Raw genomic sequence first — 13,717 nt, 5'->3', positions numbered from 1 at the left:
CAGAGAGAGAGAGAAAAGAAAGAGAAGGAAGGAAGGAAGGAAGGAAGGAAGGAAGGAAGGAAGGAAAGAAAGAAAGAGAAAGAAAGAAAGAAAGAAAGAAAGAAAGAAAGAAAGAAAGAAAGAAAGAAAGAAAGAGAAAGGTTTTGGATTCAGTTTACAAGCATCTATCATGCCCTGTGCTTCAGCCTGTGTGACAGAGTAAGACCCTGTCAAGAAGAAGAAGAAGAAGAAGAAGAAGAAGAAGAAGAAGAAGAAGAAGAAGAGGAGGAGGAGGAGGAGGAGGAAGGCGGTGGCAGAGGAGGAGGAGAAGGAGGAGGAGGAGAGGAGGGAGAAAGAAGGAAGGAAGGAAGGAAGGAAGGAAGGAAGGAAGGAAGGAAGGAAGGAAATACATAGAAAGGTTTTGGATTCGGTTCACAAGCATCCATCGTGCCCTGCAGGGACATGGGAACTGGCTTGTATTAGATGACCCCTCCCAGGTACACGTGGCCCCAGTGCTACTTCCTGGCCCTCCAGGGCCTCAGATCTTCACATCTGTGCCTGGGTCTGGCTTTGCTCCCAAACTAGACAATCTGGGCAGAAAATAAGCTGCAATACTGGTGGGTTAATTCATTTTGTATGTGTGTGTGTTCAGGCAAAGAGCAACTCAAAGACCATTCAATTAAACATCCTTACCCACTTAAAGATTAGGTAACTGAGATGTAGACAGAGGAAAGACTGGTCCAGGGTTTTATCTATTTATTATATATTTGTTGGACACAGATGTTTACTGGGTGTCTTCTATATGCAAGTATTGTGCTTGGCACTGGGGAGGCAAGGGTGGAAGTGGAGAATGACAACAGGGCCTGCCCTCATGGAACTTACATGCAGGGCAAATTGGGTGCACCCAGAGGGGGCCTAGAACCCAGCCTATGACCTCCACCCCTGACCAGGTCAGGTCTCTGTTCCCTTTGTCCCTCTGAGAGGCACAAGCTGAACTGACTCTTAAAGATAACTAGGCTTATGGGCAAGTGGATATGAGGGGAAGGGCATCCCAGGTAGAGGGGACCTCTGGGCAGTGGCACTGCAATCAGACCACGTGGGCTGAGTTTGGGGAGCAGGAAGGTCATCTGGTGTCAGTGGATACCTGGTAGCTAATTAGAGAGGTCGTCCTCTCTAGAAAGCGGTGGCTGAAGGTCTGTGAGAGGGAGGCCCCTGAAGACTGTCTCCATGGGGGTGGAAGTGATCAGAACCTGGGTGGAGAGAAAGGAACCTCTGGGACTACAAGTGAGGCTTGGGGGCCTCACTTCGAGAAGACCACAGGCCCGGCGATGACTCAGGAGTTTCGGCTGCAGCTTCAGGACGCAGATTAGCACACCTCTGCCCCCAGATCTGCTGGACTACGGGAGAGTCTATGGGACAGGCCCTGGGCAGGATCCTGCCCCACCTATACCACCCAATCTCTGGGACTTCGGATCCTCTGGGCCCCAGTTTTGCAGTATGAGTGTATGTGTGCGTGCGGCCACGCGCTCGCTAGGAGCGTGTGGTTCGAGACCCCAAATCTTCCCATCCGCAGGCCCCCGGGAGTCTACAGGATGGCGGCAGAGGCGGGAGGGCATTTTCAGCACCGGACGACGGACAGCACCCGCGCGCAGAAGAGGAGTGGGAGGCGGGAAGAGGAGTCAGCATCCTGGGGCTTGATTGGCCGCTCAGTCACTGACAGTGGCAGCCTCCCACCACCACCTCCGGGGCTGCTGGGGCTCCGTTCCAGGATTGGGTGAAGTGTAGGTGACGGGGGAGGAAAACAGCGCCCCGAAGGCCAGGGCTTGGTTGGAGCTCGACCGCCCCATTCCCTCCTGGAGTACGTCCCACCAAGGAAGCTTCGTTCACGACTCCGACCGCAGGTCTACTCTAGTCTCCCTGGTGCAGTCGTGGCAGCTTGCGTCAAGCGCCTCACCGCGCAGGCGCGCGAATAATTCTCGCCCACCTTCTTCCTTAACTCTTCTATTGGCTGTTCCCACCGTGAACTGGCAAGCCCGTGATCCAATCCTGGGCACCACAAGGCGCTCCTCCTCCTATCCCTTACCCGGATGTTGCCTTCTGCCGAATCCGCTCAGGCTAGAGTCAGTCAGTGGCCAATTGGGAGAGGGGAGGGGCGAGCCGGCGACGCCGAAGAACCAATGGCAGGCGCGGGGGATGACGCCGCGGACATGGTGGCCGAGACCGGCGGGGTGGGGGACGTGTCGCGCGGCCGGGTGGCCTCGGTCGGTACTCTGGGCACGGAGCAGCTGCCTTATTAGTATTCGTACCCACGAGGCGGCGCAGCGGGCCCTCGGGGAGAGAGAGCGTCGCGGCCATGGCTTATCACTCGGGCTACGGAGCCCACGGTGCGTGGGGCGCTGGCGGGGCGCGGCGCGGCCGGCGGGGGGAGAGTCGGCGGCGCGGCCCGCTCACCCCGAGGGAGATAGCAACTGGGACCGCTGCCCAGGGCGGGGGTGTCACTCGGGTTCCTGCCCCTCGCAACACTGCAACGCGTCCCGGACTTCGCTCTTTCGGCCCAGTCCAGAGACCGGGCGGTGGCAGCACAGCTGGGAGTCCCATGGCAGAGTCGGGCAAAAACGGGGTCCGCCTCCGCCTCCAGAAACTCCTTTCACTCTTGTGAGCCTGGTGAGGTCCCTGAGCACTGTCCAGGGCCTCCGGGTAGCCAGCTGTCGCCTCTCCCCGGTTTGTTCACACAAGGATGCCCTCCCAGTTATCTGCACCTAGCAAACTTCTACTCACTATGGCTCAGTTCAGAGGTCACTTCCAATGAGAGGCCTTCAGAAACCCCAAGTGGGCAACCACTTCTAGGCGCTGCCTCAGCTCTTCCTTTGCCTACATTTAGCAACAGATTTCTCGCAAAGGATCCCTCATCAAAGTTTTTTCTCAGTTAGCTCCCCCTCACCCAGCTTGGGGTCCCCTCACTGATCGGTGCCTGCAGGACCCGTGCAGGGCTGTCCAGCCAGGGAAGGGGTGGTGGCTTGGGCTCATGCTTGGTATTTCTGTCATCTACTCTGTTACCTCCAAACCCACAGGCTCCAAGCACAGGGCCCGGGCAGCCCCGGATCCCCCTCCCCTCTTCGATGACACAAGCGGTGGTTATTCCAGCCAGCCCGGGGGATATCCAGCCCCAGGAGCAGATGTGGCCTTCAGTGTCAACCACTTGCTTGGGGACCCAATGGCCAATGTGGCTATGGCCTATGGCAGCTCCATCGCATCCCATGGGAAGGACATGGTGCACAAAGAGGTGTGGCCTGCCCCCAGGGCACGGGTGGCAGAATTTTTGGCAAGGGCTGGGACATCATGGGATTCCACCCGATTCCTCACAGTGTCCTCAGGGATGGAGAACACGGAGGGGCACTCTGAGGCCTGGGGTGCGGCTTGCCCACAGCCTCCTTTCTCCCCTCCCAGCTGCACCGTTTTGTGTCTGTGAACAAACTCAAGTATTTTTTTGCTGTGGACACAGCCTACGTGGCCAAGAAACTAGGGCTGCTGGTCTTCCCCTACACACACCAGGTGAGCTTCCTATCAAGGGAGCTGGTGGGCCTTCCTCATTGTGCCCGAGTCTGGCGCCCAGACCTCAACCCCCTTCTCTCCTCTTTTCTCTTCTTCCCCTCCTGATGTGGCTGCTGCTGCCACTGCCAGAACTGGGAAGTGCAGTACAGCCGCGATGTTCCTCTGCCCCCTCGGCAAGACCTCAACGCCCCTGACCTCTATATCCCCAGTGAGTCTCCGACCTGGGCTGGGGAACGTGGTGGGGTGGGGTCGGGGGGTGGGACTTGTGTCTTGAGGGATGAATGGGAAGAGAGGCTCAGCTACTGAGTCAGCATCTGTTCTTGGTGCTTTGTGTATGCATGGCAGTTGCAAGACACCAGGCAGGCAGTGCAGGGTTACCAGTAAGGAGCTTCCTAAATGTGCCTTCAGTGTCCCCAGGACACCCTTTTGAGACCTTCCTGTCTCTTGATTTGGACTATATCCCTCCCCAGCCTGGAGCTCTGGGTTTAGACCTGGCTTTGCAGATTCCAGCTGTGGGACTTTAGGCTGGTTATTTGTACTTTTCAGTAAAACAGGACCAATATAGTCCCTACTCCAAAGGACTGTTGGAGAGATTCAGCAAGGTGATGTTTGCTCAGCACCTCACCTGGCACACAGGAAGGACGTAGGAAACATGAGCTCTTATCATCGTTATTACTTGTCCTCCAAGGCGTGCTGTTAATCCCTTCTCCCAAGAAGCCTTTCCTGACCCCCTGAGCAAGTGGTGGCTGCCTTCTGGGTTCCCACAACTGCCTGTCCACGTGGCATTTTTCAGGCTGTCCACATGTGCAGCTGACTCTTCTCTATCCTGTTGGCTGCATAGGGCCAGGCCCATCATGGACACCCAGGGTGAGTGAGTAAGTGCAGGGACCAGCCCACAGATGAGCTTCCAGTAAGGGCAGCCAGTGGGACTGAGGGCAGGCAGCCAGCCTAGGTGTGCTGGGCAGCACAGGGGTTCCTCCATCCTTCATCCCGTGTGCCCATCGTAGCCACCGTGTAAGGCTGGAACTGGCATCCCCATTTTACTTGTTGAAGCCAAGCTTCAGAGGAGCTTCAGTATTTTTGAGGCCTCAGAGTTGACGGGCGGTACAGCTGATTTCCTGACTCCAGAACTCCAGACACTCCCCGCTGGTGGTCATGTCAGTGCTTTTTTTTTTTTTTTCCTTTTGAGACAGGGTCTCACTCTGTCACCCAGTCTGGAGTACAGTGGTGTGATCTTGGCTCGCTGCAACCTCTGCCTCTCACACTCAGGCAGTGATCCTTCTGCCTCAGTCTCTTGAGTAGCTGGGACTGCAGGCTACAGGCGCCCACCACCATGCCCAGCTAATTTTTGTATTTTTAGTAGAGACAGGGTTTTGCTATGTTGCCCAGGCTAGTCTTGAACTCCTGGGCCCAAGTGATCTGCCTGCCTTATCCTCCCCAAGTGCTGGGATTACAGGCATGAGCAACAGCACCCTGCCAGTTCTAGTGCTTTAAGCGAGGCAGAAGACAGAGTTAAAACTGCTGCTAATGCCCAGCTCCCACTGGCTCTGAGCTTTTATGAAGACTGCCCAAAGTTAAACTTGGAGTTCCCTGCATTGTTGGGCAGCCAGAGCCCTACCAGTGCCGAGGCTCAGAATTGCTGACTGAGGTGAGGTCATCTCCATGGCCCCAGACTCTAGGGAGAGAATGGGTGTCCACTGAACCTGCACTCTGGTCTTGCCAGAAACCAGTTTGGTCCCTGTCTAGGCAGAACAATGGCCTTGGCCCATGATACAGTTTCTGAGATGCAGCAGAAAACTGATGAGCTTCCCAGCACAGGGGTAGGAAAGGTGGCTTGTGGTCCTGGAAGAAGGGTCAGGTGGCATTTACACAGTGGGAGAGGGCTGATTGGAGAGAGGCATCCCAGGCCAGGGCATTTGGGAGCAGAATGTGGAGGTCAGGCCATGCTGGGCTATACAGAGAAGGAAGTATGGGGCGTGTCAGTGACCCCAAATGCCTAGGAAGGCAGCTGTGATTGAGGAAGCCAAGCTGATGGCATCTCTCTGGCACTTGGCAGCGATGGCCTTCATTACTTACGTGCTCCTGGCTGGGATGGCACTGGGCATTCAGAAAAGGTCAGTGCCAAACCCCTCCCTTACCCTCCCCTCCCTGTAAGCTCTTCTCCCAACCTCCCTAGGGCATATGTGGTGGTCCCCAGCTCACCCTCTGTTGCCCCAGTCTCTCATCCTCACCCCTGCCTCAGGATGCCTGGCTCTGAGCCGCCCCTGCTTTGGCACAGGTTCTCCCCGGAGGTGCTGGGCCTGTGTGCAAGCACGGCGCTGGTGTGGGTGGTGATGGAGGTGCTAGCCCTGCTCCTGGGCCTCTACCTGGCCACCGTGCGCAGCGACCTGAGCACCTTCCACCTGCTGGCCTACAGTGGCTACAAATACGTGGGGTGAGCACCTGTGGGCCAGAGGGGTGGCCTTGGGTCTGGGCCTGCATAGCTGTAGCCTCAAACTGTGACCCTGAACATGTCTTGGCCCCCAGTGACCTCGAGCACTGCTCTATTAAGAGGGAGGAGCTGTCTCCAGCAGTCTCTTGAGGACCTGGGTGCCATGCACAGGTTGGGGAGGTGTTGAGAGTCACTCTGCCAGAGTCTTGGGGAGAGAAGGGGATCTCAGATCCAGGACCTGGGGCTGAGTCCTGAGCCTTCCATATCCCTTTGGAGTCTGGGTCCCTGTGGGGACAGATTGAGAGTAAAAGGCACCGTGGGACGTGGGGTCTAGCTGGGCTCTGGGCATTGGGGGTAGGGCCAATCTCAGGCCCAGACCCCTGGGGGTCACCAACCCTTTCCTCCTCCCACCCCCAGAATGATCCTCAGTGTGCTTACGGGGCTGCTGTTCGGCAGCGATGGCTACTACGTGGCGCTGGCCTGGACCTCATCGGCGCTCATGTACTTCATTGTGAGTCTGGTGTGCCCACCATTCCCCTGCCTTCACTTGAGGGCAAACCTCCCCCTCCTGGCCAGCCTTCAGCTCTCCTTTCTTCCAGGTGCGCTCTTTGCGGACAGCAGCCCTGGGCCCCGACAGCATGGGGGGCCCTGTCCCCCGGCAGCGTCTCCAGCTCTACCTGACTCTGGGAGCTGCAGCCTTCCAGCCCCTCATCATATACTGGCTGACTTTCCACCTGGTCCGGTGACCCCCTGGCCCCAGATGGCACTGAGTTTTTCATTCATTGAAGATTTGATTTCCTTGACTTTGTCTGACCTTTGTTCCTGGGGCCTGATGGGGAGCTACGGATACCTCTGGGCCTTTGCATTGCCCAGGGGACTGGGCTTGGAGCTGTCTAGGAAGAAGGTGGGCCCAGGGAGGGCTTCATGACTTTGGTGGCCTTGATACTGCCTTGTAAGGGTTTCAGCAGCCTCAGCTGGGAAAGAGAAGATGGAAGGAGGCTGCTGAGGGGAACTGGAAGGCCTCTGATCCCTCTGGGGGGCTCCAGCAGGGTCTGTGGGCTAGTGGGGTAAGACAAGCCAGGCTGGGGATTCAGCTTAGGGCTGCCCCCTATACAGTCCCTGTAATTGGCCCCCATCTCCTCTTCAAATTTTCCAGGAGCAGAACCGGGGCCCACATATTTGCAGTAGTTTATTCATATTTTGTCACAAATGGCCGGGGAGGGGGTGCCGGACTCCTCCAGGCGACATAGAAAATAGGTCCAAGAGACAAGGTGGGCTGAGGTTGGGGCAGATGGAGACAGGGCTGGAGAAAGAGCCTGGGGGAGAGGGGAGGGCAGACTAGGGGTGGGGCTGCCCCCCTGCTGAGCCTGCTCATTCCCGGTGCGGGTACCCCCCCACCTGCAGGGGGAGCCTCAGGGTGGGGGTGGAGGGGGGTGGCCCAGAATTTCCAGGGTCAAGCTCTGCCCCTTGGCAGGGCCCAAGTTTCCCCCGAAATGGACAAGGCCGGAGGTCCTGCCCTTTCCAGGACTGACTGCCATGCCCACAGGCTGGCAGAGGAGCCCCTGCCCCTGTTTAGAGCTCTGCCCAGCCGCTCTAGTCCAAGGGGGAGGGCTCTGAAGGTGGGGGGGTCCCCGCAGCAGCAGTTTGGGGTTGGAGAGGCTGGGGCACCAGTGCCCCTCCCTCCCCAGGGCTGAGGCCTCTGCGGCCAAGGGGCAGGGCTGGGGGTGCACAGGCGTCCGGTCCGTTCTGGGCTCACTCCCTGGCCGGCTTCCCCCTTAGAAACTCACCAACGTATAAACCATACTGTGGGAAGATGAGCCAGTGAGCCTAGCCCTGCACACACACAGCCACCCAGCTACCCACCCACCTGGCCACACCCTGGGCTGCCCTCAGTCCTCAAGGGTAAAGGGCATTGGAAGTGTGATGCTGGGACATCCCTTCCCTGAGTTCTGACTGCTGTGGGCAAGGCCTCACCTGTACAGGTAATAGAAGAAGGAGAGCAGGTAGAAGGCAAGTTTGCACCAGGACTCCTTCTGGCAGTAGTTGAGAATGTCAGCATTCATGATGGAGACCGCATCATACATGACCTCAGAGCCATCTGCAGGACGGTGGAAGTACCTGGGGCAGACAGGGGCTTAAGTGTCTGCCATCAGGGCTCCCACCCCCATCCTGCCCCTGTTGCCCATCTCAGCCTCCCCAAGGCAGCTGCTCCCCTCACCTCCAGAGGTGGTAGAAGAGGAGGGGGATGTTGAGGCCCAGGGTCACCCACTCTGCTGCACACAGAAACATCAGACAGAAGAGGCCGTGGATGGAGTATTCTGGGACCACCAGCTGGGGGAGTGAGGATGAGAGGTCAGCGGCCTGGTGCTATGACAGACCCAGGCTTCAAGGGCACAGAGAGGAGCCGGGGTTTGGAAGGTGCCCATCGACCGTGACCTCTGGAGATTAAAAGGCTTCTGGCTTCCCACTCCCTCCCAAGTAGCAGAGTGGATCAAACAGGCCCAAAGCGGGGGAAGGCCTGGTTCTGGGCCACAGACAGTGGGGCAGCGCTGGGCTAGGAGCCTCCTGCCCCCACCCTGACACTGACCTTCCTCAGGAGGCAGCAGATGCGTTCGATGTTTTTTAAACGCTCGCGCTGTTGGGGAAGCAAAAGGCCGCGATGGGGGAGGCGGAGAAGCAGATACTGGAGCAGCTCCCACCGCCCCGCATGTGGCCGCCAGGGGGCGCCAGAGCGGTCTCTGCGGCACTGTCGGCGCGGCCGGGAAGCAGCCGCGCCGTCCCCATGGCGACCGTCACCATGGAGGGGCCTTCACCCGCGTCTCCAAGGCAACGGCCCAGAGCCTGGCAACCGCCGCCCCGCCAGGAGGAACTCAGCCCTGAGCACGCGCCAGGTGTTTGCTGGGGGCGGAGACAGAGAGGAAGGGGCATGGCCGTAGGCCCCCCACCCCACCCCGCCTTCCCGTCTCCCACCCCAGCCCACGACAGTTGGAAAGACGGACGGACACACCTCGGCACAGCACATGTATCACTTACTGCCCGCGCAGGGTTCCCCTGGTCGATGGGGTTCTTGAAGTCGGTCCGCAGCTCATCAAAGGCTATGATCTGGGGGAGGGTCGTGTGCCCGTCAGGGTTGGGGCAGCAGCTTATGACCTTCCCCCAAAGTCCTTCTGTGGGATAGGAGTTTACTGAAGAGGACCAGCCAGGTGGAGCTTGTTGCAAAGGTGGAGAAACCGAGGCCCAGGGAGGAGCAGGGCCTGGTCCAAGGTCATCACAACAGTCCAGAAGGGAACCCTAGCGTCTGGATGCCCAGTTCAGGGCCATGTCCACTACACCTCCTTCTGAAACATCCCAAGACATGGCCTCGTGTCTCCCCTACAAGGTCTCAGGCCCTGTGCTGAGCACTGGGGCTCCAGAGGCCTGGGATGCAGCCTCTGCTCAGGAGGAACCCAGGCCCAGAGGGATGATCACTCTACGTTTCAGGTGATCAGGGTTTGGGGTACAGGACCTGGAGTGGGCGCTTAACCCTGTGTGGGGGGTGAGGGAGTTCAGGCTCGACTCGGAGTAGGTGTTGGTGAGCAAATGGGGGAAATGCAGTTCAAGCAGAAGGTGCAATGGCAGAGGGGTGAACGGTCAGGAGACATTCAGGAGGCTGCGGGTTTCATGGGGCTGGCATGACAGCGCAGCGAGCAGGAAGAAAAGAGGGAGTGGTGGAAGAGGAGCTGGAGAGTTCAGCAGAGCCAGACATGGACAACCTGTGAGGCTGGAGCAGGAGGTTGGACTCTAACACAGAAACATTGTGGGGAGGCATTGAAGAGTACACAGCAGCAGAGTGGGGTGGTCAGGCCCATGTCTTAGGATTGGTCCATGTCTCAGGATTGGTGGGGCAGGAAATCCGAGCTCACTGACAGTCACAGCTGAGATCTGAGTGGTGCTTCTGCTGGCCGGTATGTGGATTAATTCATTTAATGCTTACAACCTAATGATTTAGGTACTAGTTTTATTTTCATGTCTGTTTTGCAGATGAGGAAGCTGAGACAGGTTAAGTGACTTGTCCAGGGTCACACAGCTGGTTAGTGGATTCTAACCCAGTGTGACTCCAGAGTTAAAATTCCTAACCACTGTGTCATACTCAGGCCAGACCAGCAAGGGGACAGTTTGCAGGGTTAGGGGCAGAGCTGACGGTAGTCTGAGTGAGGAGAGTTGTAGTGGAGACGGAAGGCGTGTATGGGATTCTACAGCTCTTTAGGAGCCAGACTCCAGAGGGTTCAAAGGGCCGAGAAGTGAAGGCAGAAGTCTAAGGTGCCTTCAGGTGTTGGGGTGTCTGGCAGACGGCAGTGTCCTCATGGGTGGAAACTCTCCAGGGGAGCAAGTGTTTGAGGGGACGATGGGATGGGCCTGGGAGGAGCTGACAGGTGACTTGGGGGAAATGGGCTGGCAGAGGAGCCTGCTGGGATCCCCTCCCATCAGCTCCAGCTCTAGGATGAGGCAGCAGGCCCACCACCCCCAGGCATCCCAGAAGCCAGACAGCTCAGAGAGAAAGAACATGGGCTTCCTGGAGGGAGCTGGGGCCATCTGGATCACCACCCCCCCACCCAGTTCCCCATTGACTGGGCAGCCGCCGCTTGGCACGCACAGCAACAGGGTCCACAGGGAGCAGAAGGGTGCCGTCTGTGCCCCAGAGCTGGCATCACCAGCAGGCGGCGGGTATCGCGCCTCCCACCCCCCAGGCTGCCTGGTGCTGACTCAGCCCCCCGGAACAAACAATCCCCCACGGTGACAGCTGACACGCGTCACTCACCACCAGTGTTGCCTAGGAACCACTGGGGCCTGGGCTGAGGGTCTGGAGTGGGATCTGGGGTCCTGCCCTGTAAGAGTCTAGTTCTTAGCAGCTGTGGACTGAGGACCACACCTCCTATCCCCTACCACTCAGCAGGCCGCACTAGGCACTCTGATGTGCACAGGTCCACTTTGCCAGCGAGGAACCAGACTCAGGACAAATGACTTGCTAAGATTGTCCAGTCAAATGGCTGAGTGGACACAGTACCTCACATAGGTGCTCAATCAATATCTGTTGAATGAACAAAGACATTTCTTCAAAGCTTGGGCCTTTCCTCCCAGCCTGGGTACTCCACAAGGGCAAAGTCTGGTTTTATTCATCCTTGACCCCCTCAAAGCCACCCAGAGCCTGATCTTTGGGAAGCATCAATGCAGGTGTGGTGGATGGAAAACTGCTGAGAATCCTCTGAGGACAGGGACCCCACAGGGCCTGTGGGAAGGGCCTGGGTGGGGAAGGCCCCAAAAAGGGGCATCTTGAATTCCAGAAGCCCTTCTCCCAGGAGCTGGTCAGCTCTGCATTCCCCAGCCTGTGGCCCCCAGCTCCCTTCAGCTCTCAGAACCCTAGCCCTCCTGCCCCTACCCCACAGAAAGAAAAATAGAGTAACTCGGGGTGGTGGGGGGGGCGGGGAAGACAAAGCAACCAAGACCCAGGGAGACAGCGGAGCCAGGCCAGGGATTGACAGGGCTGGAGCTGGAGTGTGTGCTGAGGTGCCTGTGGGGGCTCACTCCTCACACCGTATGGGTTCAGTCAGTCTACGGAATCCCGATGGCAAAGAGCAAGGTGGCAGGGGATGGCAAAGGGAGCGCAGGGGGAACCATGGAGCAGGCGGCAGGTCCCAGAAAGAGAAAGGAGAGAGGAAGTGGGGAGCCCGGGAAAGAAGCAGGTGAGGCACTGGGAGGAAGGAGGGAAGGGTTATGGGAAATGGGATTGAAGGAGGGGTAAGAGGACCCCCGAAAAGGAATGACAATCAGGGAGGTGTGCGCGGGAGGTGTGGGCAGAGGATGCTGAGCTGAGCCGACCAGGGCCAAGCTGGGCAGGCTGTTACAGAGACAGGCACGGGGTTTGGGTGGGGGTGGGGAGGGAGGGCAGTAAAGTGGGGCCAGGGGCCCCCAACAACCAGCTGGAGGCTGATTGATAGTTTTATAGTGAGGGGAAGGGAGTCAGGCAGAGGAGGCCCTGGAGGAGAGGGGCTGGGAGGAGAGGAGAAGGGAGCCTGGGGGAAGCGATGGGTCGGAAGCAGGATGAGGAAGGGACATTTTGAAGAACCAGGTGTGAGGCTAGGCCAGGGTGAGGGACAGGCCAAGGGGTATATGAGACAAAGGGGAAGGGGGGCAGGAAGAGAAGGGAAGCTGAAAAATGGAGAGGAAACCTGAGGGGCTGGGAAGCTCCCAGCAGGAGGTGTAGGGAAACCCAAGGTGAGCTGGTGGTGGGGGCTGTCTCTGGGGGCTGATGAGAGCCAAGTGCTGCTTGGTCAGGGAGGGGGCTGGGAAGGCAGAGGGTTAATGGGCTATGAGATCTGTGGGTCCTGTAAACAGATGCAGTTGCCATAGCAACCGGCTCCATCACTCTGGCTGGAAAAACCCACAAAGGTGGGGGGGGCAGCAGACAGACAAACTGCCCGACGGACTAATGGAGGCGGCTGGATGGTTGTGGGGGGGGGCGGGGGACGTAGAAGAAGATAAAGGAGCAAAAATTCCAGAATTCCACCCCCCATCTCACGGGCTGCATGGGGCAGAGGACGGGTGCAGAGGAGGGGGTCAGGGACCGACTGACATACACACAGACAGGCGGGGGCGGCGAAGGAAGGGGGGCCTGGGAAGAAAGCCGACCATGGTGGGTGTTAATGGGGGCGAAGCCGACAAGCCCGACGGCTGGGGGGATAGCAAGTTTCCCCGGGGCTCTGAGACCACCCGCCCTGGTCCTCCAGCTCCGCGTGGCCCCTGCCCCCACCTGCCGCCCCAGCCCAGCGGCCCCTTACGTGCCCAGATGACAAAGAAGATGAGGGAAGGCGCACAGCACCAGGGGAGCATGTAGCAGAACGCGGGCGAAGGTGACCCATGGCCCCCGCGCCGGGCGGCAGGCCGGGGGGCGCCAGCCCGGGGCCCGGGCGCAAGGGGAAACGGCCCCCGGCCCCCGCTTAGGGCCGGCGGGCATGGCCCGTGGGGCTCGGGGGAGGTGGGCGATGCGGCCGGGACCGGACCGCGGGCCGTGGGGGGCGCGGGGCGCAGGCCGTGGCTCGGGGGCGAGTCCGCTGCTGGCTGGCCCCGGGCCCCGATCGCTCCATACCTGAGCGATCCCTCGCCCGCGGCTCCCTCGCTCTCCAGCCCGCGAAGCCGGCGGGGCGGAGCCGGGGCGGGGCCGCGCGCGACCAGCCCTCGGCGGGGCTGGGTCTTCCGCGCGCCCCTCGTCTGCCCGCCCGGCTCGGGCGCCACCCCCAGCCCCGACGAGCCCGCGGCCGTCCCCCTCGGCACCCCGCACCCCTAGGCACTCCAGCCACCGGCACAGCCGCACTCGGACCCCTCGGGCGGGCGCGCAGGGCAGAGGCTGAAGTGCGAGGCACTTGTCACTCGGAGGCGGCAGAAGCACCTGGCTGGGACACACAGCGAAGCGAGGACAGGGGCTGAATGGGAGCAGCGGGGTTTTGGGGGGCGCCGAAAGAGGTCGGGCCAGGTGCAGCGGGGGCCCTTTTGGAGGCTGCACGACCCCACACCTCTGCCTTGTGCCCCGCGGGAGTTGGCGGCGGCACACCAGGTATGAGCTGATGGCCGCCGTCTCTCCCTGACAGAACGGTGCTGGGCCCTTGGGGACAGACCACAGAAGCACAAGCAGCTTTCCTGGCCCCAGGAAACGGGGTCAAGGGCTTTCACCAGCAGCCTTAGGACGCTGAAACCAAGCCAGGACCCCCGTGCACCCCACCA

General features: G+C 59.4%; 2 protein-coding genes across 2 annotated transcripts; one reads left to right on the top strand and one right to left on the bottom strand.

Moving 5' to 3' along the window:
• Window positions 1–2,149: 2,149 nt before the first annotated feature.
• On the top strand, window positions 2,150–6,765 carry YIF1A (Yip1 interacting factor homolog A, membrane trafficking protein). Its single transcript, XM_017857198.1, has 8 exons — window positions 2,150–2,363; window positions 3,051–3,262; window positions 3,427–3,531; window positions 3,661–3,739; window positions 5,588–5,645; window positions 5,810–5,965; window positions 6,380–6,473; window positions 6,562–6,765. The coding sequence occupies exons 1-8, from the start codon at window positions 2,333–2,335 to the stop codon at window positions 6,706–6,708; spliced, it is 882 nt and encodes a 293-aa protein (XP_017712687.1). The 5' UTR covers window positions 2,150–2,332; the 3' UTR covers window positions 6,709–6,765.
• A 368-nt stretch (window positions 6,766–7,133) lies between these two features.
• On the bottom strand, window positions 7,134–13,116 carry CNIH2 (cornichon family AMPA receptor auxiliary protein 2). The gene is made up of 6 exons (XM_017857196.1): window positions 12,778–13,116; window positions 8,996–9,064; window positions 8,550–8,597; window positions 8,181–8,293; window positions 7,937–8,080; window positions 7,134–7,765 (listed from the first exon to the last, which is right to left on the bottom strand). The coding sequence occupies exons 1-6, from the start codon at window positions 12,856–12,858 to the stop codon at window positions 7,738–7,740; spliced, it is 483 nt and encodes a 160-aa protein (XP_017712685.1). The 5' UTR covers window positions 12,859–13,116; the 3' UTR covers window positions 7,134–7,737.
• Window positions 13,117–13,717: the final 601 nt, after the last annotated feature.

Source organism: Rhinopithecus bieti, unplaced genomic scaffold, assembly GCF_001698545.2.
Source record: "Rhinopithecus bieti isolate Rb0 unplaced genomic scaffold, ASM169854v2 scaffold_44159, whole genome shotgun sequence".
NCBI lineage: Eukaryota > Metazoa > Chordata > Mammalia > Primates > Cercopithecidae > Rhinopithecus > Rhinopithecus bieti.
Note: the sequence above shows the minus strand (reverse complement) of the source record. Positions and strands in the feature narration are given on the sequence as shown.